Genomic DNA, 27,975 nt, shown 5'->3' on the forward strand with positions numbered 1-27,975 from the left:
AGTTTCGAGACCTCCTTTGAATCTGGAGAGGTGGCAGTCGTTGACTATGTGGGTCATAGTCTGTCTGTAGCCGCAGGGGCAGTTTGGGTTGTCTCTGGCTCCCCAACGATGGAACATAGCGGCGCACCGGCCATGGCCTGTTCAATAGAGATTGAAGAGGGCCCAATCATAACGTGCTAGGTCAAAGCCGGGTTGATGCTAGCAGGGGTCAGTGATGAGGTGTTTGTTCTTTACCTTAGCTGACTGCCAACTCTGTTTCCAAGAGACTGGAACAGAGAAGTTCAGTGTAGGCGTAGGGGACCAGATTGGGTGACGAGACGTCAAGCAGCCACTTTGAATATGGTCATTTCTCATGAATATCTGATAGGCCTTCATCATTACCCCAGCTGTCCAGACCACTTTTATTTTAGAAATAAGTGTTGGTGTCAGTAACTGATCATTGTGGCTGCTTACTCTTTCTTTTCCCACCATTTTAACGTACCTTTCTGAAGTTCATAGTAAAGACTGAACTGGTGAAACTGCAGACTACCAAGTCTGACACTTGGCTGTGCAACTCCAGAAAAAAATCTGTTTCAAATTTTTCTGAGTGTCATTTCTGAGAGAATCTTGCATTCTTGATGAGAAAAAAAAAACCTTCCAGTTAAAATGTTGACTACAGATAATCTTAGATGGCATTAAGCAACTGCCTTATTTCATAGTTGCTTATTGAACTTATACAAATGTGGGTGAGGCTTTGGGGCAGTTCCTCTAGTTATTAGCAAAATTCCCTTCCCTTTTTCTTCTTCAGCTTCATGCCAGTGTACAGAAAGGTTTAGAAGGCAATTCTGTCTGCACTGACATCTTAACTTGGTGTGATTAATACCATAAAACACTGAAACTCTATAGTCACCAGACATTTCTTCATTGTGTGAATTCAAGACAAAGAAAATGTTTCCCATTTGAAAAAAAAATGGAGAAGCAGTTATTTCAATATTAGAAGATCTACAGCTGGCATTTCTAGGTACAACTTTGGCAAAGTTTCTTCTGAGGACTGATGATTACTAACAGTTGTCAGAGTTAGAACATTGAAACAAGTGACCACATTCATATTTTCAGAACATCTAGAAAAACACTCTGCTTTCACTTCCCTTTTCAAGTTCTACAGCTCACGTGGGTGCTACCCTACTGTCCTTCATGGGTAGGAAATAAGCACAGTTGTTGGTGAGACTCTGCCTGCCCTGGGTAAAGTCACGTCTCCATGCTTCTGTGGCTGCTGCTGCTGCTGGGTGAGTAGAGGGTCAAACTAGGCTAGGGACCACAGTTACCAGTGGCAGTCAGGGGAAAAGCCAATGAGCTTTGTCAGCTTCCATTTGGGGCTTACATAGAGATAAGAATACATGAGGCATGCATAGAACTGGATTCCTAGGGAAAAGGCTCTGAAGACAGTTCTCAAAGAAAATAAGGTACAGGGGGCCGGGTGGTGGCGCACCTGGTTGAGCGCACACATCACAGTGCACAAGGACCCAGGTTTGAGCCCCCGGTCCCCACCTGCAGGGAGGAAAGCTTCATGAGTGGTGAAGCAGGGCTGCAGGTGTCTCTCTGTCTCTCTTCTACCACCCCTTCCCCCTGGATTTCTGGTTGTCTCTATCCAATAAATAAAATAAATAAATAAATAAAGATTTAAAAAAAAAAGAAAATCAGGTACAGAAGAAGCATGTTTCTTCATCCATAACTTAATCCAGAAGATAGTAACAAATAATAGGAAAAAAATGAAAGGAAGTCAGAGTGATAACAACACTGCTCCTGAGATTTTTAAGCCAATATATGACCAGAGATTGAGGTTGTGAGCTAAATAAGTTCAAACAACCAGAGGAGGATAAGTTATTTCACAAGGTCCTTCTCTGTCTCTGCACTGCTGTGTTCAGATAGGGAAGGGGTAGAAAGTTGGAGCTGAAGTTGGGGAATTTGTAGTACCACAGAGATGAAGCAGAGGTGTGGAAATTAATTCTGATATATTTATCAAATAAACTGTAGGCCTAAAAATATTAGGTCTGGAGGCTTTTAGATAGTGTACCGGGTTAAACACACATAGTGTGAAGCACAAGGATCTTGGTTCAAACCCCTGGCTCCCGACCTGCAGGGGGTGGGGGGTGACTTCATCAGCAATGAAGCATGCCTGCAGGTATCTATCTTTCTCTCCCCTTCTCTGTCTTCCCCTCCTCTCTCAGATTCTCTCTGTCCTATCCAACAATGACAACAGCAGTAAAAGCAACAGCAATAACAACAACAATAATGGAAAAAAGATGGCCTCCAGGAGCAATGGATTCATAGTGCAGACAGTGAGTCCCATAAATAACCCTGAAGCTAAAAATAATAATAATAAGGCCCATGGATGGTATAGAGATGGAAAGATAAAGGTAAAAAAAAAGTGGTGGTAGTTGGGGTGTTGAAAAAATTCCCAGTATGCTAATTTTTCAATGTTGGTTTCCCATGTAGCTCCAGGAGGAGAACAATCAGGTCAGTTTCCCTTCTCTCTCTTTCTCCTAATCTCTGGGCTATATTAACCAACACACATTGTCTCTGTGACATGCCAACATCACATGTTGTAACCTGTTGCTGAGTAGGAGGCTCTCCTCTGATTTCACCTATTCTCAGTCCTCCACCCTAATGTGCTGCTTAGTGCAGAAGAAAAGATAAGAAGACATGAGGGCAGAGGCAGGAGATTGATTGAAAGAACATTGGATATAATCTCCCAAGATCCTTTTCTCTGAATGTATTACGTCATTATTTTATTTATTTTATTTTATTTTTAATTTTTATTTATTTTTATTTTTATTTAAGAAAGGAGACATTAACAAAATCATAGGATGGGGGGGTACAGTTCCACACAATTCCCACCACCTGATATCCATATCCCATCCCCTCCCCTGATAGCTTCCCATTCTCTATCCCTCTGGGAGCATGGACCCAGGGTCGTTGTGGGTTGCAGAAGGTGGAAGGTCTGGCTTCTATTAAAGGGCATGGGAATATTTCCCATTAACAAAGGGAGATGTGACAAATAGATATTTTATGTATCTCCAATAGAAGGTAGTGCCATGTCCATTCTGATGTCATCAGTTAGTTACAGATGATTTTTCAAACTACCTTTCATTCAAATTTTTTGTGTCTCTCAAATATTGTGCCTAACTTGGATGTATGGGGAAAAAAAGCATTGTGTCCATATAGAATCTCAGATTAAACTTGGTTTGAAATCAGTGAAAGTAAAAACAAAAGCAAACAAACCAGTTCATTAGATAGCAAAACTAAGTAGAAAGTAGATCTTGTTTTTGTTTTTGTTTTATTTTATTTCCAGAATTTAGAATCTAGGCTGACTATTATCTCGGCAAGAATGCAAAAGACAAAATAAATTCAGAAACACTCTATCTTTAGAGACTCTCACACTATTTTCCTTTATAAACCACACATTCTGTGTCCCCTACACAGAAACATCTTGACACCTACCTACTCACCTGCAGTCTAGTTAAAGGATAAGAGAATAACTCTCCCCCAGGCATTTCCTCGGGATGTTTCTATTCCATTTATGTTCTGGCTCTAGTGGGAATTAGCCCAGGAAATTCCCAGTGCAGACTGGACTCTTGTTTAATGTCTATTTACCTTCACTCACTAGTACCTGCTTCCATCTTCCTGTTTCTTATTCAGGAGTAGTTCCCAAAGCTTTACTTCTCCTTGATCCTCCATGGTCCACAGCCTTTAAAGGAGAGAAAATAACTCTCACATGCAGTGATTCCCTTTCTCCAGCCCCAGCTGTATTTTGGTATCACAACAAGACACCAATTTTGGAAAAAGCATCTAGATTGCAAATAACACAGTCTGGATCCTATGAATGCAAAACCCAAGGATCTTCTCTCAGTGACCCTGTTCATGTGGAATTTTTATCTGGTGAGCAGAAAAAGTGGGAGTCATTAAAGCCCAGCCACAGGGCAGCATGTATGAGGGTTAGGTTAATACCAGGATCCCAGGAAAAGCTGTTAACTGCCATAAGGATGTGATAAATCCAGTGGGAAGAAGTGGGGGTGAGGTGGTAGAGGAAAGGGTAGGAAGGCAGCAGGATGCTGCATTTTCCATCTTCCCAATGCAGTGAAGTCTTGGTAACCCAGAAGTCACCAGGAAAAATGGAATTCATGTTTGAGGAAAGGCATGGTATAAAATCCCACTTTAATAACATATTGGAGATGGCTTCAGGGTACTTCCTGGGGATTAACTTGATTTCATAGAATAGGGGAGAGGGGCCAGCCAGTGGCATACCTATTTATATGCACACATTACCTAGGATAAGAAAGAGTTGGCTATTGGGACAATGTGGAAATGTTAGTGGAGAATATTTACAGGCATGGAGGTATTGGACTGTCACTCTTTCTTGTGAGCATAAATGAGGGCTTGAAGAGAGAAGCAGCATGGATAAATTGAGTGTGCTCCTTAACATTTTGCAGACTGGCTGATCCTGCAGGTTTCATATCCTGTCTTTGAAGGAGATCAGGTAGTTCTAAGATGTCGTGGAAAGAAAGAAAATGAAATCAAGAGAAAGATTTACTTCAAAGATGGAGAACAACTCAGTGTCTCTGATTCAGATCTCATACTGAATTCAGTTTTCAGAGACAGTAGCACATACCATTGTACTGCTTCTGGGGCAACAGTGCTTATACCATGGAACACCATTTCAACACCTCAAAAGATCAAAATTAAAGGTAATTGCTACACTCCTCTGAAAAACGGGACTTAGTGGGGAAGCAGTATGGAGAGATTAAGAAGTATACTTACAAGTACAAACCTTATGGTCCAGTCATGGAGGGAGGTGGGAAGTTGTTACACCTGTTGCGTTATCTTTGCATTGCAAGCCTCACTGCCCTAGGTACTGTGTTTATTTTTCTCTCCAGAACTGTTTCCACCTCCTTTGCTGACTGTCAACCCTTCCCAGCCCATCGAGGACAGTCCAGTGACCCTGAAATGTGAAACACACCTCCCTCCACAGAGGTTGCACATCCAGTTCTGGTTCCGCTTTTTCAGAGACAGCAGAGTCCTGGGCTCAGGCTGGAACAACTCACCAGAGCTCCATGTCCCCATGATGCAGACTGGAGATTCTGGGTCTTATGAGTGTGAGGCAAAGACAACGACTAACAATGTCATGAAACGAAGTTTGAGATCTCAAATACATGTACAGAGTGAGTGTCTGAGGGGCTGTTCTTCTGGAGTCAAAGCTGGGGCTAGAGGAGAGAAATGACATTCCCTGATCCCTCAGACAGGAAATATACAGAAGGGAACCTCTTACTATCTTGATATGCTTTTCTCTTTAGGCAGCACTGGTCTAACTTCTCTAGAATGTTTTCTTCTGAGTCAGTAGTAGTAACTCTTGATCAAGCCAACCCAAGTCTACATTAATTAAAAGCTCAAATCTCTTTAGAGATTCCTTAGGCCTTTTCCATGTGTTCACCTAACCATACCCCATAATAATCAGAATAGAGGGAACAAAACAGTCTAGGAAGTATGTGGTAAATGGAAGTGAGATTGGAAAAGAATTTTTTTGTTGCCTTTTTTTCCTTTTTTGTGGCCATTTTTTCCCTTTTGTTACCCTGATTGTTTTACCATTGTTGTGGTTATTATTATCATTGTTATTGTAGGATAGGGCAGAGAGAAATGGAGAGAGGAGGGGAAGACAGAGAGGGGGAAAGAAAGACAGACACCTGCAGACCTACTTCACCGCCTGTGAAGTGACTGCAGGTGGGGAGCCGGGGCTTGAACCCGGATCCTAATTCTGTCCTTGCACTTTGTGCCATGTGCGCTTAACTCACTGCGCTACTGCCCGACCCCCGGAAAAGAGGAATCTTGTGAGAGATTTATATTCAATTCAAAACAGAAGTAACATTATCAGTGTCCTCTTTTATTAGTGAAAAATATCTTGTATATATTAGTTTTAAGATAAAAAATATCTTGTATATATTAGTTTTAAGACTTAGTGGCCACATTAGCCAAGTAAGGAATTGTTGTTGCTTATGCAGTAAGGATATTTCTCCCATTATAATAGTAAGTTTTATTGTTTATATAATACACACACACCTTGTTTCCTTTGGGTTCTGTCTATTGAATTTGCTGATATTGACTTATTATGACATTGCTAACATCATTTTTGATCCTGAAGACTCAGCCATCAGGTTGTAGATGTGACATCTTGTGTCCTCTCAGGAGTTCCAGTGTCTGATGTAACACTTGAGATCCAGCCTCCAGAGGGACAATTGCTTGAAGGAGGAAATATGACTCTTATCTGCTCAGTAGCCAAAGGCACAGGGATGATCACATTCTCTTGGCACAGAGAGGAAAGAGAGGGCACAGTGAGAAGTTTGGAAATAAAGACCCAGCACTCCCTGTCAGCTGAGCTGCAGATACACACTGGGAAGGAACATGATGCAGGCAGATATTACTGCGCAGCTGCCAACATCCAGGGACCCATCCTCAGTGAATGGAAGAGAGTCACAGTGAGAAGTAAGTCCCCTATCACTTTCACTTACCCCTGGGCCACAAGTCAAGTTTAGGTGGTTTTTTTTTGGGTTTTTTTTTTTTTTTTTTTGGTTTTTTTTTTGTGTGTGAGCAACCTAAAGAATACAAAGATTGCAAAATAAATTGAGGACTTCTTATGGAAATAACAGAAATGAATAGAAAAATTGCCTGTTGCTTCTTATGGTTCAAGTGATTCATCTAACTGTTGTTTGGCACCTTGAGTGAGCTTATAAATCTGTCATGGTATCAAAATCCATCTCCAATAGCCCTTTTTTCTCCCCCTCCCCCATTACCCTAGTTCCAGTGTCTCCTGTCTTCACCTTAGGGACTCCCAGGGCCCAGGCTGTGGTGGGGGATATGGTAGAGTTTCACTGTGAGGCCCAGAGAGGCTCTCCTCCATCCAGTAATGGTTTTACCATGAGGATTTCATCCTGGGGAGCAACTCAAGCCCCCTCCAGAGGAGGAGTCTCCTTCAACATTTCTCTGACTGCAGAAAATTTTGGATACTAGTCCTGTGATGCTGAGAATGGCCTAGAGGCTCAGCACAGTGACAAAGTAACTCTCAATGTCATAAGGCATTCCCACAGTAGTTAACTACAAGCAGACTACATCTTATCTTAAACATTTCTTATAAATGACCTGTAAGATTTCTGACTTCTGCCTTCACCTGAGAATTATGGTATTCTTCTAACTTAGTAATACATTTACTCATAGGCACATACCACATATGTCTTTCTAAAAGGGAAATAAAGGCTTTTTGATATATTATATGTGGATAAATCAGCAATTTGTGGTAAAGAGCTATAATATAGAAAACTTTAATTCTGAATACTGCTAAGGTTTTCTGCCTCTACTTGCATTGAATCTAATTTCCTCCTTGGTTCTGTAGATCATCAGATAGTATTACAACATACAATTTTAACATGGTTTTTGCAGTCTAATATTATTGCTAGTCTTGTCAAGTTTTTCAAATGCTTCTGATTCTTTAAATGCTAGGTAGGGTATTATATAATATACTGTAGTGATATCTCTAGTAGTTGGCAAAGTCTATATACCATACAACATGATCTGTAGTCCAATCTATTTTTAAGTGTCAGCGTTTGGAAGATAAGGTGAAGCACTGGAAGATATGGTGATATAAAAGAAATATGGAGATGACAGTGACTCAAACTCCAAATTTTATGAATTTTGTCTTTTCACTTATCTTCTTCAACTAACAATTACAAGTGAATATTTTTCTAATTTTTATTAGTGATTTAATAGTGATCTGCAAGATTTTGGGATAGTAGGGCTACAATTCCATACAATTATCATTACTAGAGATCCATATTCCCTCCTCTTCTTTGGAAGCTTCTCTATTCTTTATCCCTCTAGAAGCTTGGACCAAAGATCTTTATGGTGTGCAGAAGGCGGAAGGTCTGGCTTCTGTAATTGCTTCTAAATTTGACATGAGTGTTGATAGGTCAATATATACCCCAACCTGTTTTTGTCTTTCCCTAGTTGGGTAGGGCTCTGGAGAGGTGGGGTTCCAGGACACATTTTTAAGGTCATCTGCCCAGGGAAGTCAGGTTGGCATCATGGTAGCATATGCAACTTGGCGGCAAAAAGAATTACCCTATGGTCTTGTCAGTTTTTCCACTTTATAAATAAATACATTAAAATAAAAAAGAATTATGATATAAAACAGAACAATTTGTTTAATAATCAGGAACCTAAGGGTAAAAGTATGAAATTTTGGGTCTTCATTTTGGAAAGAGCTAGGAAGTCTATTTTAGGAATCATCCAAGGGGCCCATACTTCATTAATTTTTGCCTGAGCTAATGTGCAGTTGGGCTAGTATGATTGGGAAGATGGTGCCAGAGTTGAGGATAGGACTAGAAAGCTGGATAAAGGCAGAGAGAAGTTCCCAAATATGAGGGAAATATATAAATATCATTAATTATAAACCCCATCAATTTAGCCTAGTGCCCACATATATTCATATTTAACACTGGAGGCTGTGTAACATCTACATCCCTGTCAGTCTGAGCTCAAATTCCATAGTCATGGCTAGGAACATTTTAGCCTGAACTCATTTCATGACCAGTCTTCCTGAGTGGCTGAATATGTTGACCCAGCCACTCTTTGGAGAGTAGGACAATTTCTATCACTGTTGTTTTACATTGATATCAAAGTCCTGTAAAGGCCCATAATAAAGTTTGTGATATTGTTCCTGACGGAAATGACCAATGATGGTGAAGAGAGGGACCTGTTAGAGGCCAATAATATCTATGTGAGAGTCACAGAATTCCCTGACTAGGGCCCCGTATGATGGGGTGGCCTGGTAATGACTAAAAGACCCATAATTAAAGTGTGCAGGCCTTCTGACCTTATCCAGAATTTGCAGTCCTTACTTTATCAGTCACTTTATCTTAGAGTGATTGAGGGAAGTGAAATAGAAAGTAGGTAATGAGGATATCTAGATCAGAGGAGATAGGACTTGTTCAGGGTGGCATGGCCATAAAGGAAGTACCTAGATTAAGTAGAAACCATTTGATTAAGTAGTTTACTGTGTCTCTTTTTAATTCATTCTACTTGTGCACTGGACTTATTGATTCAATGTAGACTATTGTGCACTTTTACTTTAAATTATATATTTTCTCCCAACTTATAGATACATGAGTATGTGTGCCCTATCTCATGGGCCTTGGTCTATATCTAGATTCTATAACTTTCTTAGGAAATCCTATGAGCTAGGAAAGGTTAAATAAGAGTATTGATTGGGGCTGGAAGGTTGACATCACAGGTATGGTGTCTCTGGATACAATCTTAAATAAAACACTTTGAGGTACACTGATTACATTCATTTGGTTGAGATCAGCAGGTATAGTATCAAATGGTATGGGTCAAGGGAAGCATTATGGAAAATGATCAAAGACCTAGAGGTTCCAGGACTGGGAGAAATATGGCTTTATAGAAAGAATTAGGGAGCTTTTTAGAGTTTAAGAAAGCAATAGATAATCATTATTATACTCAACTTATTTTGGTTTCCTTTGAAAATCCTATGGTTAGGATTTACTATACTATACAAAACCTAACCATTACTTATTCCATTAATGCTATTTACAGATAACTATCTTATATACTGGCAAGACAGGTTACTTCTGATCTCCTTGATCTAAGATTATAGATGATTTAATATTTCAAAAAATTATTATTATAAATGCATTAACAATTTAATAATAATGTTAAAATTCAATCAGTTTACTAATTTGAAATCTTAAGTGCTTATACTGAAGGAAAAATATACTCAGAACTGCACTGTATGCATTTAAAAACTTGAGATATTCAATCTATTTCCCACCTCTCATATTGATCAGAGATTTTATAAGACTATAGGTTAATAGGAGTATGTATTAACACCATTCCCCCTACCAAAGGTCTGTGGCCCTACCCCCCCTTTTCAGTGGAGTTGAAAATCAAATGAATATTTTAAACATCTTGATTAATAAACAGTTCAAATATGGGTTGTGACTTTGTGACCTGGGAAGGTCAGACACTGTGCTGAAACTGGGATTCTGGTTGTGAGCAACATAAGATTTACTATCAAAACCTTTAGCAAGTGTACTTATTATTAGGACTGTTCTCCATCTCCTCACTTATAAAATAAGTGGTCCTAATACATCATTCCTCATCCAAAGCTACTTTCAATCAAGAGTGTTGAACATACACTCCAAATATTTCCTTAGCATCTACCTACACGACTGTGCATGTATATAATGAAACAAAGAAGTATAAATTAAATACAGATACAGCCTTTTAGAACCTTTTTACAATCTTTGATTGAAATAGCAAATGAATGTGATTTATGTTTATTTTGTTGATTCATTTATTATTTTATTTTTATTAATTTTTATTTTACTAAATTAATGTCAATAGGGGTTTAAATCCATACCATTTCCACCACCAGAGTTCTGAATATTTAGTCTTCCCACTGCAATACACCACATAAAACCTTAGACATGAGCCAACTGTCATATCTACAACTATGTCTACATTTATATATAATTGCCCCCTTTTTTACCCTGATCCAATCTTCTCTTCCCCTCCAAGCCACTCATGACAAAATTGCTACCTCTGTATGCCCCTCTTCTTTTCCTTCTCTCTCTCTGGATGCTAATGGAGCTGGAGTTCAGAGCCCTCTTATCTTCACCCTATCACTTCATCCACTGGGAGTATGGATCAAGGCTGTTTTGGGGGTGCAAAAGGTAGGAGTTCTGGATTCTGTAATTGCTTCTCCACTGAAAATGGGCATTGGAAGGTTGATCCATACCCCAAGCCTGTTTCTATTTTTCTCTAGTGGGCCAGCGCTCAGGGGGTGTGAGGATCTAGGACAAATTGGTGAGGTTGTCCGCCCTGAGAAGTCAAAATGGAGGCATCTATAACTTGGTGTCTGGAAGGTGGCATGACCCAAGTTGAGACAAAATGGTTAATGAAGAGGATCCACAAAGTAGGATTAGAGCAAATGAGATTAAGGATTTTAGGGTAGAAGAAAGCTAGGAAGTCCATTTTATGCATGTTCCTGGGGACAAACACCTATGGAAGTTTTGCTTAAGTTTGATAGCTAGCCTAAAGCTGGACAAGAATATTGTCTGAGAGAATGGTGTCAGAGTAGAAAGAAGGCTAAAAAGTTGGATTAGGGCAGGGAGTAGCTCCTGTCTTTAAAAAGAAAAATATGTGGATAAAATTTACCTCCAACTACCTGGCCTATGACACACACACACACACACACACACACATTTAGAATCAGAGCCTGTGTAACCTTTAATTCCCTATTGTTCTGAGCTCACAAGTCATGGCCACAGCAGGGAACATTGTAGGCTACACTTATTTCATGACCAGTCTTTCTCCAGTGGTAGTGCAGTATACCCCAACCTCTCTTCAGAGTCTGGGGCTATCCCTAACATCACTGCTTTATGATGAGGACAAGGTACTGGGAGGACCTACAAGATGCCATTCCTGGTGGAAGCAACCAGTGGTAGTGGAAAGAAGGAACCATTAGTGGTCTAGACCCATCATATGTGTGTGGGAATCCAGGATTCCCTAACTAGGGCCCCAGATGATGAGGTGGTGTGATATTGATCAAAAGGGCCATTATTAAGTGGGCCACTTTCTCACCCTTATCCAAACTTGTAGTCCTCTCTTTATCTGATGATTTCAGACTTTCTCTCAGTTGCATAGACATTGAACATCATTTGTTGAACCCAGCCATAATTAGGTTTTTGTATCTGTTTTCTTTGCACCTTTCTACTAGGCTGCTCAATTATTTTTTTTTTATGTACAATCAGAGAATTTATGATGTGTTCTTTAGGCACTTCAACCATTATTGAGTACTTTTGACTTTGAGTTATATAATTGCCCCTTGCTTATGTATACATGTACACTTATACCCAGTACCCTAAACCCTAACCTATATTTGATATTTGTTACTTAGTTAAGTGATGTGCCATCTAACATGGATATGGGTAGTCCGTGTCTTAGGAAAGATATCATCAGATTTGAAGAGCTTTGAGGTGGACTTCTCAGGCTCAGTATCTCTGGATACAGTCCACAGTAACTGTAATAATGTGGGGTGGCAACACTAGTAGCAATTTAGTTGGTGTCAGAGATGGTATGGCAGTAAGGAATCATAGAAAAGAAATATCAAGGGAGTTGGGCTGTAGCACAATGGGTTAAGCGCAGGTGGCGCAAAGCACAAGGACCGGCATAAGGATCCCGGTTCAAGCCCCGGCTCCCCACCTGCAGGGGAGTCGCTTCACAGGCGGTGAAGCAGGTCTGCAGGTGTCTATCTTTCTCTCCTCCTCTCTGTCTTCCCCTCCTCTCTCTATTTCTCTCTGTCCTATCCAACAACAACAACAATAATAACTACAACAATAAAAAAACAACAAGGGCAACAAAAGGGAATAAATAATTTAAAAAAAAGTATATCTTTAAAAAAAAAAGAAATATCAAGAAGTATGGGCATATTCCTAGAGGTACAAGTACTGGGAGAAATGAGGATCTTTTAAATTATTTTTTATTTTAAGCATATATTTATTTATTTTTAGTTTTTATTTCTAAAATGGAAATATTGACAAGGCCATAGAATAAGAGGGGTACAATTCCACACAGTTCCCACCACCCGAACTCTGTATCCTATCCACTTTCTTGAAAGCTTTCCTATTCTTTATCCCTCTGGACATATGGGCCCAAGATCATTATGGGGTCCAGAAGGTGGAATGTCTGGCTTCTGTAATAGCTTCCCTGCTGAACATGAGTGTTGGCAGGTCGATCTATATTCCCAGCTTATCTCTCTTTCCCTAGTGGAGTGGGGTTCTGGGGATGTGGAGCTCCAGGACACTTTGGTGGGGTCATCTGACCAGGAAAGTCTGGTTGGCATCATCTGAAACCTGGTGGCTGAAAAAGCATTAACATATAAAGCCATGCAAATTGGTAACTAATCATGAACGTAAAGGCAAGAATATTGCAGATGAAGATTTGGGTTCTCCGTTTTGGAAAGAGAAAGTAGGTTTATTTTACTTATATTCCAGGTACATATTTGGGATCTTAAAGAGAATGCAAGGAGTTTCTTATAGTCTTAGAAAGAGTTTAGAGTATCAATAATTAATTATCATTATAACCAGGTTATCTGGGGGTTAGTTTTCTGTGATAATCCAATGGTTAGTATCTATAGTAATATGCTTGACTTCACTATGCTTGAACCCTTTTAGTGGCACCTGAACATGTTTGCATTTTAGATACTTGCAGGGCCAAATGGTCATGATCTGTCTGGCCTAAAGTTGTAGTTGATTTAGATGTTTAAAGAGCTATATTTGCAGATACATTTTAGCACTCCTTAATAATTTAAGTCCATTATCAACGTTTGGTAATCTTGCAGGTCTAAGATATTAAGTGTTTAGGCTAAAACAAATATTTGTGCTTAGGCTTATGATGTAGGAAGTTAGGGAACTTGACATATTAAAACTATTCCCCCCATATGTCATATTAATAGTGATTTGTGAGAATACAAATCAATAGGACTAAATTTCACAGCTTTCCAGCCACCAAAAGTCTGTGCCCTACCCCCTCCTTCCTAGGTCACCACTGTAGTTTTCCAATGTAATATGGGATGTATTATGTCTTGTTTCTTATTTTAAGTATATGTGTTCAGTTCTTTAAATTCTTTTTGTTTTTTTCAGTTCTCTAAATTCTACATATGAGTGAAACCATCCAGTGCCTTTCCTTTACCTCTTTGCTTACTTCACTAAGCATAATGTTCTTGAGTTTCATCCATTTTATCCCAAAGGATGTAAAGCCATCTTTTTTCATTCCTGAGTATTACTCCACTGAGTCCCATAATTTTTTTATCCAGTCGTCTGTGGAAGGGAATTTTGATTGCTTCCAAAATTTGGCTATTGTGGATAATGCAGATATGATCATGGGGGTACATGTATCTCTTTGAATTAGTGTTATTATCTATTTTGGATAAATAACTAGGAGTGGAATTGCTGGAACATAAGGTATTTCCATTTGCTTAAGGATTCTCTGAACTGTTCTCCATAGTGGTTATAGCAATTTGCAATCCCACCATCAGTGTAACAGAGTTTCTTTTTTCTGCATCCTTTCCAACATTTATCTTCTCCTGTTTTGTAGATGGAGGCCATTCTCACAGATGTGAGGTGATATCTCAATGTGGCCTTAATTAGCTTTTCTCTGGTGATGAGTGAATTAGAGCAATTCTGCCTATGTCTGTGGGCCATGCGTCTCTCTTAGAGAAATAACTATTCATATCTTCTGCCCACTTTTTGATCGGGTGCTTATTATATTTTGTTGTTATTGTTGAGATGTATGAGTTCTTCATAGATGTTTGATAACAATTGCTTGTATGAAGTATAGTGTGTGAATATGTTTTCCCAATTACTAGGTTTCCCATTTATCCTTAAGGAGTTTTCTTTTGATATATAAAAGCTTTTCAATTTGATATAGTCTGATTTTTTCAATCTTGTTTTTGTTTCCCTTGCCCATGGGGTGAAGTCTCCAAATGTGTATTTAGTGTTAATCTACTTAAATATTTCACCAATATGTTCTTTTATGTATTTTATACTTTCAAATCTGATATCTAGATCTTTTATCCATTTTAAGTTAATTTTGGTGTATGGTGTTAATTGGTGGCCTAGTTTCATTTGGTGTGTGGTGTTAATTGGTGGTTTAGTATCATTTTTACAAATTTCGCTATCCAATTCACCATTTGTTAAAAAAGACCTTCTTTCACTAGGTGGATTTGACCGCTTTATCATATATAAGGTGCCTGTGCATGTGTGGTTTGATTTCTGGACTCTATATCCTGCTCCATTGGTCCATATGTCAATTTTTGTTCCAATACTACACTATTTTAACTACTACAGTATACTACTTTGTAGTATAACCAAAAATTGGGTAGTGTGATGCCTCCATTTTTCTTCCTTTTCCTTAGGATTTATTTCTTTTACTATTAATTATTTTAAAAAGTTTCACATGAATTTTTGAATAATCTGCTCAATTGCCTAGAAATGTGCCATTGGGGTTTTAATAAAGATTGAGTTGAATCTATAGATTTCTTTTGTCAGAATTGCCAATTTTTTTATTATTTTTTAATTTAAGAAAGGATTAATTAACAAAATCATAGGGTAGGAGGGGTACAACTCCACACAATTCCCACCACCCAATCTCCATATCCTACCCCTTCCCCTGATAGCTTTCCCACTCTCTATCCCTCTGGGAGCATGGACCCAGGGTCGTTGTGGGTTGTAGAAGGTGGAAGGTCTGGCTTCTGTAATTGCTTCCCCGGTGAACATGGGCATTGACTGGTTGGTCCATACTCCCAGTCTCCCTCTCTCTTTCCCTAATACGGTGGGTCTCTGGGGAAATAGAGCTCCAGGACATATTGGTGGGGTCTTCAATCCAAGGAGGCCTGGCCGGCATCCTGGTGACATCTGGAACCTGGTGACTGAAAAGAGAGTTAACATACAAAGCCAAACAAATTGTTGAGCAGTCATGGACCCAAAGCTTGGAATAGTGGAGAGGAAGTGTTAGGGGGATACTCACTGCAAACTCTAGTGTACTGCTTTCAGGTATATATTTTGCTCTTGTTTATGGATACGTGTGAACATATGCTCTCTCTCACAGAACCTGGTGTATATCTAGGTTTTGGGACTTTGTTAGAAAGTGAACCACCTGAGATGGAATTAGAGTATACTATGAAAGGAAAGGTCTCACCCAAGTAATGAAGCTGAAGGGTGTCATTCCACACGTGAAGTCTCTGGACACAGTCTGAAGTGAAGCATGTTGAGGTGGCAATCATTGCGTTGATTAGGTTGCGATCGGTAGATGCAACATTATTTGATATGGATAGGGAGAGGCAAACAGGAAAGTGGGTCCTATCCAAGGGTTCCAGGACTGGAGGAAGTAGGGGCTCTATAGTGAAGATGTGAGGTTCCTGCTGTCTTAGGGTTCCAAAAGACAATCGATAGTTAACGTTATCATCACATTATTTGGTAATTGGGTTAACTTTGAAAAGTCCTTTTGTTAGGGTTTGGTGTACAGTACCCAGTATCTTGTATATAGCTGTGCTATTGGTTGCTTCTGATCTACATGGCCTGGGCTTTTGAGAGAGTCTGCATATCAATTACACAGCCTATATATTAAAAAGATTCAGTTTATGTTTTAAAACCTTTGAGACATACAATTAATTTTCCCCCTCTCATATTAATTAACTAGTGATTTATATGACTACATTTTACTAGGAGTGTACATAAACACCATTCCCACCACCAAAAGACTGTGACCCATCCCTCCCACCCACTCCCACCCCACACTGGCCCAGGAAGCTGCATGTGTACCCCTCACCACAGGGTTTTTACTTTGGTGCCCTACCTACAATTTGGTCAGGTCCTGCTTTTAGTTTCCCTTTCAGATCTTCTTCCTCAACTTCTATTGATGAGTGGGATCATCCCATACTCATCTTTATCTTTCTAACTTAGCTCACTTAACATAATTCCTTCTAGCTCTGTCCAAGATGGGTCAGAGAAGGTGGATTCATTGTTCTTGATAGCTGCATAGTATTCCATTGTGTATATATACCACAGCTTTCTCAGCCACTCATCTGTTGTTGGGCACCTGGGTTGCTACCAGGTTTTAGCTATTATGAATTGTGCTGCTATGAACATAGGAGTACACACCTCTTTTTGGTTGGGTGTTATGGAGTCCTTGGGGTATAACCCCAGGAGAGGAATCATATGGAAGGTCCATGTCTAGCCTTCTGAGAGTTTTTCAGACTGCTCTCCACAGAGGCTGGACCAATTTACATTCCCACCAGAAATTTAAATGGTTCCTCTGTCCCCACACCCTCTCCAGCATTTGTTGCTGCTGTCCTTTTTGATGCCATTCTGTTGTATGCTTTACATTGGTTTGTTCCAGCCCTCCCCCGCCAAGAGAATTGGATCAGTCCAGTTAGTTTCGCGGGCCGCTTGGCCCCGCCCCTAGGAACCCCGCCAGAGTTCCAGAGTTCCAGAGTTGGAGAGTTGCAGAGTAAGAGAGAGTGCTTGGGCCGCCGTGGGGGGAAAGAGGCAGCAGAGTTCTGTTTGGTGATTAGTTTGGTTTAGTTTATGAATCGTTGTTCCTGAATAAAGAAATACAGCTTCCCTGCCCAGCCGTATGTTTCTGGTCGTCTCTATTACCCACCCGTGAAGCTAGCCCGGCCAGCTGGAGCCTCCGAATTTTAACAACAAATGGCGCCCACGTGGACCTGACCTGCGCATCTCTCAGATAAGTAAAGACAATTTGGCTACCTATGCACTATGGCCTTCTCTTCTGCTTGTGAAGAGATCTCCAAAGGCCTCTGCTCTTTCTTCACGAGACTGTTTTGCTGTTTCTGGAACATTTATCTCTGGACCACTCTGTGGTTTCCACTCGCTCGGGCAAACTCAGAACAGCCAGCGGGAATAGCTAGCGGGCGGGAGGCGAGGTGCGGATCTGCTGTTTCCACCTGGTTAAACAGCCAGCCAGCCGGCTGTGTCCAGACAACCCCGCGCACCGTGCCCGCAGCCCCGCAGCCCGCAGGAGGCTGACGCCAGCACGCAGGAGCCCGATGCCACCACGCAGGAGCCCGATGTCAGCACACAGGCCAGCCCACAGCAGCCGGCTCTCCACCGCATGGCGCAGGGCACTGGACACGTGATCCCTCCATGCTGCTCAGCCACTGCGAGTAGGGCAGCAGACATGACAGGGCCATGGGGGAGGGCCGCGGTGGCCTATCATGGTCACCACCCCTGGGCACCTAGGCCCACGCCTTCTACAATGCTGGCCTGCCCGCCCTCTTGCTATGAATTGTGGAACGATCCCGGACCTCCCGGACCCCCGGGCTCCCTGCCAAAACTGGGCACACGAGATCTCCAGCCGCTGGTCCGGTCTGAAGGCAGACAAGCAGAGATTTGTACAGAGATTGCAACCTGCAATTCCTAGAAGTGAAGCTGCGCGGGAAGCCACCTCCAGATGGTGAACCCTCCCCCCCCAACAACTAAGACAGTACATATCTAAATTCGTGTTTAAAATGACATGTCTTCGTAATAAAAGTTTCTCTCCTTGTGCATTAATGACCATATTTATGTGTATGTTTAAAGTTTGTAAACAGTAACTTTAAGGCTAAATTCTTACTAGTCAAAGTTAAATGAAAAAGGTTTTCAAAGTAATTCTCATAAAGATAAAATTAACTTACATTTAAAGTCTGAGGTAAAAATTAGTTAACAATCAATATATTTTAACTAAGTTGGTCCAAACAAAAGATTAAATAGACTTGTTGATATGTAAAACTCTCGATTACCTTCTCTATTAGAAATGGTAGATTGCACAATGTCTATGCTAATTATTCTCGTGCCTGAGGTTTCCTTTCCTGCACAAGTAGGGTGTGAATCCATCTTGAATGGGTGTAACAAAAGGTTAAAAGATGTTGTTGATATGTAAAAGTCTCAAATTCCTTCTCTATTAGAAATATGCTAATAACAAGTTTTGTTTCATAGTAAGTAAATTGCAGCCAGCTGCCTTTGGGACTCTAGGCCGTTCCCCGCCCCCATGCAAATGCCTGTCGAGGCAAGTACGCCTCCCAGGGGCAAGAAACTATGCCCCCCAGAGGCAAGAAATGTTTTTTTTTTGCTGATAAAGTTTTGCCCACAGAGGCAAAAAAGGCCCCCTCAGGACTTCCCTTGGCAGCACACTGGTTCTTGTTACTTGCTTGCATGTTTCTCCATGTTTGTGCCAGTTTCTTTTTTAAAAATGCCTGTATGATAGAGGTTTCTGTTAACCCCACACCCTTGATACTATAGTCATTTAGTTAAAAAGAAAAGGAGGAATTGTTGTATGCTTTACATTGGTTTGTTCTAGCCCTCCCCCGTCAAGAGAATTGGATCAGTCCAGTTAGTTTCGCAGGCCCGCTTGGCCCCGCCCCTAGGAACCCCGCCAGAGTTCCAGAGTTCCAGAGTTGGAGAGTTGCAGAGTTAGAGAGAGTGCTTGCGCTGCCACAAAGAGACAGCAGAGTTCTGTTTGGTGATTAGTTTGGTTTAATTTATGAATCGTTGTTCCTGAATAAAGAAATACAGCTTCCCTGCCCAGCCGTATGTCTCTGGTCGTCTCTATTACCCGCCCGTGAAGCTAGCCCAGCCAGCTGGAGCCTCCGAATTTTAACAACACCATTCTTACAGGAATGAGGTGGTATCTTAGTGTTGTCTTAATTTGCATTTCTCTGACAATCAGTGACCTAGAGCAGTTTTTCATATGTTTGTTAGCCTTTTGGATCTCCTCTGAGGTGAATGTTTTGTTCATATCCCCTGCCCATTTTTTGATGGGATCATTTGCTTTTTTTGGTGCTAAGTTTGCTGAGCTCTTTATATATTTTGGTGATTAGTTTCTTGTATGATGTATGGCATGTGAAGATCTTCTCCCATTCTGTGAGGGGTCTCTTTGTGTGATAGTTTCTTTGGCTGTGCAGAAGCTTTTCAATTTGATTTAGTCTCATTGGTTTGTATCTGCTTTAGTCTTCCTTGCAATTGGGCTTGATTCATCAACGATATCCTTGAGGTGTAGGTGGGAAACTGTTTTACCAATGTTTTCCTCTAAGTATTTGATTGTTTCTGGTCTGATATCCAGGTCTTTGTTCCATTTGGAGTTGATTTTTGTTTCCGGTGAGATAAACTGGTTCGGTTTCATTCTTCCACATGTTACAACCCAGTTTTCCAAGCACCATTTACTGAAGAGAGATTCCTTCTTCCATTTTATCCTTTTGGTGCCCTTATGAAAGATTAGATGTCCATAGGTGTGGGGATTTATTTCTGGGCTTTCAATTCTGTTCCACTTGTTTGTGTGCCTATTTTTGTTCCAGTACCAGGCTGTTTTGATGATGATGGCTTTATAATATAGTTTAAGGTCTGGGAGTGTGATGCCTCCATTTCTGTTTCTTTTCCTCAGGATGATTTTGGCAATTCTAAGTGTTTTCAGGTTCCAGATAAATGATTGTAGTGTTTTTTTCTATTCTCTTAAAGAAGCTTGGTGGAACTTTGATGGGTATTACATTAAATTTGCATATGGCTCTGGGGAGAATATTCATTTAGATGATATTTATTCTTCCAATCCATGAACATGGAATGTCTTTCCATTTCTTGGTATCAGTTTCTATTTCCTTGAGTAACGACTCATAGTTTTCAGTATACAAGTCTTTCACTTCTTTGGTCAACTTTATTCCTACGTATTTGATTTTGCTGAAACAATAAATGGGCGTTATTTCTAGATGTATTCTTCTTCAGATTTAGTGTTTGCATAAAGATATGCCACTGATTTTTGTACATTGATTTTGTAGCCTGATACCTTGCTATATTGCCTAATAACTTCCAGTAGTTTTCTGCTGGATTCTTTAGGTTTTTCTATGTATACTATCATATCATCTGCAAATAGTGAGAGCTTGACTTCTTCTCTTCTTATCTGTATTCCTTTGATTTCTTTCTCTTGCCTGATTGCTATGGCAAGAACTTCCAATACTATGTTGAAGAGTAATGGTGACTGTGGATAGCCCGGCTTAGTGCCCAATCTGAGGGGGAATGCTTTCAGCTTCTGTCCATTGAGTATGATGTTAGCTGTAGGTCTGCTATATATTGACTCCACTATCTTGAGGAATTTCCCATCTATTCCCATTTTTTGTAGAGTTTTGAGCATGAATGGGTACTGGATTTTGTCAAAGGCTTTCTCTGCATCTATTGAGATAATCATGTAGTTTTTGGCTTTGCTTTTATTGATGTGGTGAATGACATTGATGGACTTACAGATGTTGAACCTGCCTTGCATTCTTGGGATGAATCCCACTTGGGTGTGATGAACAATCTTTTTGATATGTTGCTGTATCCAGTTGGCCAAGATCTTGTTTAATATTTTGGCCTCTTTGTTCATGAGAGATATTGGTCTGTAGTTTTCCTTTTTTTTTCTCTCCCTATCAGCTTTTGGTATCAGGGTGATGTTGGCTTCATAGAAGGTGGAAGGGAGTATTCCTGTTTCTTCAATCTTATGGAAAAGCTTAAGAAGTATGGGTACTAACTGTTTCCTGAAAATTTTCTAGAATTAGTTTGTGAAGCCATCTGGTCCAGGACTTCTGTTGTTGGGGAGATTCTTAATAACGGTTTCAATTTATTTGTCTGTGATTGGTGCATTTAGATTTTGTAGTTCTTCTTGGTTCAGTTTTGGAAGGGCATATGCTTCTAGGAATTGTTCCATTTCTTCCAGATTCTCTAGCTTGGTGGTGTACAGTTCTTTATAGAAGTTTCGTAGGATTCTCTGGATTTCTGTGGTGTCAGTTGTGATATCTCCTCCATCGTTTACAATTCTATTAATTTGAGTCTTCTCTCTTTTTTGTTTGGTGAGTCTGGCTAGGGGTTTGTCAATTTTGTTTAATCTTTCAAAGAACCCACATTTGGTTTCATTGATCTGTTGTATGGTTCTCTTATTTTCGATGTTGTTTATTTCTGCTCTAATTTTAGTGATTTCTGTCCTTCTGGTTGCTTTAGGGTTCCTTTGTTCCACTTCCTCTAAGTCCTTGAGTTGTGCAGTAAGGTCGTTCATTTGAGCTTTTTTTTTTTTGGTGTTTAATATCTGATTGTATGGCTATAAGTTTCCCTCTCAGTACTGCTTTAGCTTTGTCCCAAATATTTTGATAGGTTGTGTCTTCATTTTCATTTGTTTCCAGGAACATTTGAATTTCCTGCTTGAGTGACTCTCTGACCCAGTGGTTCTTAAGGAGTATGTTGTTTAGTTTCCAAATTCTGTGACATTTAATAATTTTCTGTTTGTTGTTAAATGTTAGTTTCACTCCACTGTGGTCTGAGAAGATACTTGGGATGATTTTGATGCTCTTGAATTTATTGATGCTGTCTTTGTGGCCTAACATGTGGTCTATTCTTGAGTATGTGTTATGTGGATTTGAAAAGAATGTGTATTCCAATTTTTTGGGTTGAAGGACTCTGAAAATGTCCAAATGTCCAAGAGGTCTAGTCTGTCAATCTCTTCATTCAATTCTCTTGTATCTTTTTTGGTTCTCTGCTTTGTTGATCTGTCTAAGTGTGAGAGTGGGGTATTGAAGTCTCCCACTATTATTGTATTACTATTGATTTATTTTTTGAAATTCTTTCAGTAAGTGCTTGACGTATTTAGATGGTCCCTCATTGGGTGCATAGATGTTAATAATTGTTAAGTCTTCTTGGCTGATTGATCCTCTAATCATTATGTAATGTCCTTGCCTATCTTTTATTACTTTATTTAATTTAAAATCTATCATGTCTGAGATGAGAATGGCTGTTCCTGCCCTTCTTTGTGGTCCGTTAACCTGTATGATACTTTTCCATCCTTTCACTTTAAGTCTGTGTTTATCTTGTTGTGACAGATGGGATTCTTGCAAGCAGCATATGGTTGGGTTATGTTTTCTGATCCATCCCCCCACCCTGTGCCTTTTGATGGGTGAGTTATGGATTTAATGTATTGTAGTGCCATTGTTCAAAAAAAAATTTTTGTTTGCTCTGATATATTGCAAGTATTATAGTTATGTTCTTGTTTATAAGAGGTCTTTTAGAACCTCTTTCAGGGCAGGTTTGGTGATGGTTGCCTCCTTTAACTGTTGTTTGTCTAAGAAGGTTTGATCCCTCCATCTAGTCTGAATGAAAGTCTAGCAAGATATATTATCCTTGGTTGAAACCCTTTTTCATTCTCAATAGATATCTTGCCATTCTCTTCTGGCTTTTTCAGTTTGAGTGGTGAAGTCTGCAGATTATCTTATGGGTTTTTCCCTTTATGTGACTTTTTGTTTCTCTCTTGCAGCCTTTACGATTCTTTCTTTATCCTTACTTCTTCTCATTGTGACTATGATGTGTCTTGGTGTCTTCAGGTCTGGGTTGATTCTGTTTGGAACTCTTTGGGCCTCTTGAATCTTGATGTCCTTTCTGTTATTCAGGTCTGGGAAGTTTTCTTCTATTATTTCCTCTAGAATGTTTGCTTCCCCTTCCTCTCTTTCTTCCTCTGGCATGCCAATTATATAAATGTTACTTCTTTGAAATCATCCCATATAGCTCTGTTGTTATTTTCAGTTTCTCTCAATCTCTTTTTGAGCTCTTTCACCTCTTTCTTAGTTTTCTCTAACTCATCCTCTGTCTGACTAATTCTGCTTTCTGCTTCTGTTACTCTGTTTTCCCTTCCCTTAGCTTCTTTCTTCGTTACAGCTATTTCAGCTTTCAGTTCTCTAATTGCCTCAAGATAATCAGTATTTTCATTGGGGGTCTCATGTTGTTTCCCATTCCTTTTCTCCAATGTTGTTTTCATTTCTGTGATTAATAAGTTTATTATTGCTTGCATACTTTTCTTATCTATGGTTACTTCTGGCTGATTTGTAGTTTCTTCTTGGCTCTTGTCTTCATTCATTGGAGTAGCAGTTTTATTTGTTTTCGATCTACCCATTTTTTTGATTTATGTGTTTCTTTTTTTATGCTCTGTTGTTCCTCAGTTGTTGTGTCTTGAGTACAAGCAACACTGTACTAAATACCTTTATGACAATTGCACTCACCAACCTCAGGAATTACAATAGCAACTGAAGCAAGAATAGAAGCAGTTTAATCAGTACGAGTTAGCCAATGTCTCCAGTCTGTGAAAAAATAGTAACCAATTCCCAGTGAATAGGAAAGAGAAAAGAAAGAAGAGATAGCAAGAATAGACAGTTATGCAAATCTACTGTCCACTGTATATTCTAGGGATAATAAGAGGGGAAAGGGAAGTAGAGCAGAGATACACACATAGAGAGTCCTCTCTGAGTCAGATTTCTTTCCCAAACAAATTCACAAATTCAGAAAGGCAAAGAAGAGGGAAGGAAGAAGTGCCTGACAATATAAAAAAAGAAGAAAAAAGAAACAAGAGAGAGAATAGAGAAAATATAAGAAAAGGAGCTGTAATTAAAGAGCAGTGAAAGGAAAGCTTTTTTGATTACTTTATTTTTAATTTAATTTAATTTTTTAAATTAGCTAGTAGCAGGAGGAAGGGGAGAGTCTGTATAGGAGGTAGGAGTAACGAGACAAGTTCCTCTCACAATAGATAAGATGCCCACTACCCTAGCAATGAAAGATACCCTGAGTTAATTCTGATCAACCTAAAGGGGGAGGAAGATATATGCCTTTATATAATATTAATAATAAAATAGAGCAGGGTAAAAAAAAAAACCCTGTCCCAGATTACCTCTAACCTTCTGATCAGAGGCAGCTGATTGTTAAGAAAGAGAAAAAAAAATAAAATAAAAAACTCAGGACTAGACAAGAATAGTTGAAATAGACATTTAAGCAAATCTACTCTCCACTGTATATTCTAGGGGTAGCTAAAGGAGGAAGGGAAGTTGAGCAGAGATACTCACAGTGAGAGTCCACTCTGAGTCAGAATTATTCCCCCAAATAATTTCCAATCGTGTATCAATGCAGTGAAAGCACACTGTTTGGTGGTGTGGGGGATGGGGCATGTGGCTTTGGAAGATGTAGGATTAAGGAAGAAAGGATGACAAGAGTAAGAAAAAGGAAAAAAAAGAAAGAAAGAGAGAAAAAAGAAAAAGATAAGAAATAGAACAGTCGTAAAAGAGCGGTGAAAGGAAAGAGTTTTTTATTTATATATTTTTAATTATGTAATTAGCTATGCAGGGTGAGGGGAGGTTGGCTACTTAGAAAGAAAACCGGCCAGAGGTTTCAGAAGGGAATATACTTAAAATGAATGATACTCCCTGGTGGGACAGGAATCTTGGTAAAGAAAGAAGCTCAGCAGGGGAGCCTGCTAGGAGCTGGTCCCCAGGGACTAGTTATGGGGGGGAGGGGCAGGAGGTGCACTTTGGGATTAATAATTTAAAAGAAAAATTTTTTTCCCTTTTTTTCTACTCTATTTTTTAACCCAAATTAAGTTATAGTCACCTCCTTGGTTTCACCGCTAGGACCCTTTATTCACTGGCCTACTAAAGGCAGAAAATCCTACCATTTCCAGAAGATGTGGTCAGAGCTCAACCCACTAGAAGCTTCTCAGTCTGCCATCTTCCAGGAACTCCCTAGCTTTATATTCCAGAATTGCCATTTTAATGATATTTATTCTTCCAATCCGTGAGCAGGGGATGTTCTTTAATCTTTCTGTGTCCTCCTCTATTTCTTTTAACAGTGCCTTATAATTTTCCATGAAAAGGTCCCTTAAACCCTTTGTTAGTTTATTCCTAGATATTTAAGCCTTTTGGATTCAATTAAATGGGATTGTTTCCTTCAGTTTCATTTCCTCTAACCCATATTTTGCATGAGAAACACCACATACTTGCAAGTACTGATTTTGTAGCACGCTACTTTACTGAATTTATTGATAATTTCCAGTAGTTTCTTGACAAAGTTCCAGGGTCCTCTACATATACGAGTATATCATCTGCAAATAATGAGAGTTTTATTTCATCCTTTCCAATTTGAATTCCTTTGATATCTCTTTCTTGTCTAATTGTGATGGCAAGAATTTCTAGGACTCCATTGAATAAAAGTGGCAAAAGAGGGCATGTCTAGCCCTGATTTTAGGGGAAAAGCTTTCAGTTGTTCCCCATTGACTATGATGTTAACCATCAGTTAATTACATATGGATCTTTATTACATTAAGGAATTTTCCCTCAAATGGGTGTTGAACAATGTCAATTTTTTTTCTTCACAAATTGATAAAATCATGTGATCTTTCTTTCTTATTGCAGATACAGTGGATTACATTTATTGACTTGCATATGTTGAGCCATCCTTGTTTCCCAGGGATCAATCCCACTTGATCTTGGTGGATTATTCTCTTAATATGTTGTATTCAATTAGCCAAGAGTGTGTAGAGGTTCTTTTGCATCAGTGTTCATCAGGGATATAAGTCTATAGTTTTCTTTTTTGGTGGGGCCCTTTCCTGCTTTGGAGATTAGTGTGATATTAGCCTTGTAGACTTTTTTTGGGAGTGTTCCCTCTTCTACTATTTTCTAGAAGAGTTTGAGGAAGATGGATATTAGTTCTCCTTTGAATGTTTTATAAAATTCATTAGTATAGTCATCAGGGCATGGAATTGTTGCTGTGCCACCCAGCTGGAGCTCTGGGTTGATTTTCCACTCCCCTGTTTGCCCCAACTGCACATGAGCACCCAACTGAGGCTGTAGATATTTCTTCTATAGATTATGTGTCCAATTCGATCTCTTGTTGTATTTGATTGTTCATTTGGGGAGACTATTGATGTAATAGTGGCTATTCCATAAACCACACTACACAGAAGTCAAGACTTATTTATTATAAGAGGTATGGAGAGAATTAAAGGCAAGGATAGATAGATAGACAACAGAGAAGTATTCAGCTCTGGATTCAGCTGATGCTGGAGACTGACCTTGGTGCCTGTGGAACCTCAAGCATACAGCCTGGTGCTCTAATAGACTAAGTTTTTTTTTCCCTCAAACCTCATGACTTGATTTATTATTATTCAGACTGCTCTCCACAGAAGTTGGAACAAATTACATTCCAAACAGCAGTGCAGGATGGTTTCTTTGTCCTCATAACTTCTCTAGCAATTGCTGCTGTTGTCATTTTTGATGTATGACATTCTCACAGGGATGATGTAGTATCTCACTCTGGTCTTTATTTGAACTTCCCTGAGTATCAGTGACCTGGAGCAATTTTTCATATATTTGTTGGCCTTTCATAACTCTTCTATGGTGAATAGTTTGTATATATCCCCTGCCCAGTTTTGGATGGGGTTATTTGCTTTTTTTGTTGCTAAGTTTGGTGAGCTCTTTATATATGTTGATTATTAGCCTCTTTTCTGATGTATGGCATGTGAAGATCTTTCAAAATCTATCCTCACTGATTAGTATTTGGAGGTTGTCCTCATTCTTAATGTACTTCTACCATTCTGGGACTTTTATCTGGGCTTTTTTTCTTGTTCATTTTTACAATCTTTCTTCTTGGTTTACCCATTATATTTGGTGTGTTACAAAGTCCTGCCCTCACCACTTTCAATATACTGATCACACTTGTGTGGATTGACGTAAGTCTAAATAAGGTACTTAAAAGTTCAGTTACTATTCTGAACTATTTCAATGTTAACTCAAACCCTGAGGAGAAGCACAGTGTTTGCTAAACTTTTTAAACTTTTGTTACTTATCTTCCCTGCAGGCTAGCCTATAGAATTTATTTAAAAATTATTTATTTATAAAATGGAACCACTGAAAAGACCATAGGATAAGAGGGGTACAATTCCTACTGCCAGAGCTTAGTATCCCATTCCCTACCTTGATAGCTTTCCTATTCTTCAACCCCATGGGAGTACGAATCCAGGGTCATTACGAGGTGCAGAAGGTGGAAGGTCTGGCTTCTATAACTTCTTCTCTGCTGAACATGGGCATTGACATGTCCATCCATACTCCCAGCCTGTCTCTCTCTTTTCCTAGTGGGGCAGGGCTCTGAGGAAGCAGAGCTCTATGACACATTGGTGGGGTCATCTGCCCAGGGAAGTCTGGTTGGCATCATGGTAGCATCTGGAACCTGGTGGCTGAAAAAGAGTTAACATATAAAGCCATGCAAAATTTTAACTAATCATGAACCTAAAGGCTAAAATATTGCAGATGAAGATTTGGGGTTTCCATTTTGGAAATTGCTTGTAGGTCTATTTTAGGTATATATCAAACTGCCCATGGCTTTTTTTTTTAGTTTTTGCCTGTATGGGAAAAGTGTATAAATTTTTTTGTCTGTAAACCCCATCAATTTGATCTGGGGCCCATATTCAGCATAGGAGCCTATGTAACCTCTACATCTCTGTGGGCCTGAACTTGTATTCTGTGGTAATCAGTAGGAACATTCCCAGTTG

General features: G+C 39.6%; 1 protein-coding gene across 4 annotated transcripts in view; it reads left to right on the plus strand.

The window, feature by feature from the left end:
* Positions 1-1,159: 1,159 nt before the first annotated feature.
* LOC103127293 (Fc receptor-like protein 3) overlaps positions 1,160-27,975 on the plus strand; it is a 68,607-nt gene continuing 41,791 nt past the window's right edge. For 3 of the 4 annotated variants that reach the window (XM_060201431.1, XM_060201432.1, XM_060201434.1), the window contains exons 1-6: positions 1,160-1,265; positions 2,476-2,496; positions 3,679-3,918; positions 4,470-4,724; positions 4,914-5,198; positions 6,217-6,513. In XM_060201431.1, the coding sequence (XP_060057414.1) occupies positions 1,238-1,265; positions 2,476-2,496; positions 3,679-3,918; positions 4,470-4,724; positions 4,914-5,198; positions 6,217-6,513 (1,126 nt within the window). In that variant the 5' untranslated portion in view covers positions 1,160-1,237. The remainder of the gene's footprint in view (positions 1,266-2,475; positions 2,497-3,678; positions 3,919-4,469; positions 4,725-4,913; positions 5,199-6,216; positions 6,514-27,975) is intronic. The other variant, XM_060201433.1, reaches the window with a different exon arrangement.

The sequence above is a fragment of the Erinaceus europaeus genome, chromosome 11, assembly GCF_950295315.1.
Source record: "Erinaceus europaeus chromosome 11, mEriEur2.1, whole genome shotgun sequence".
Classification (NCBI taxonomy): Eukaryota; Metazoa; Chordata; class Mammalia; order Eulipotyphla; family Erinaceidae; genus Erinaceus; species Erinaceus europaeus.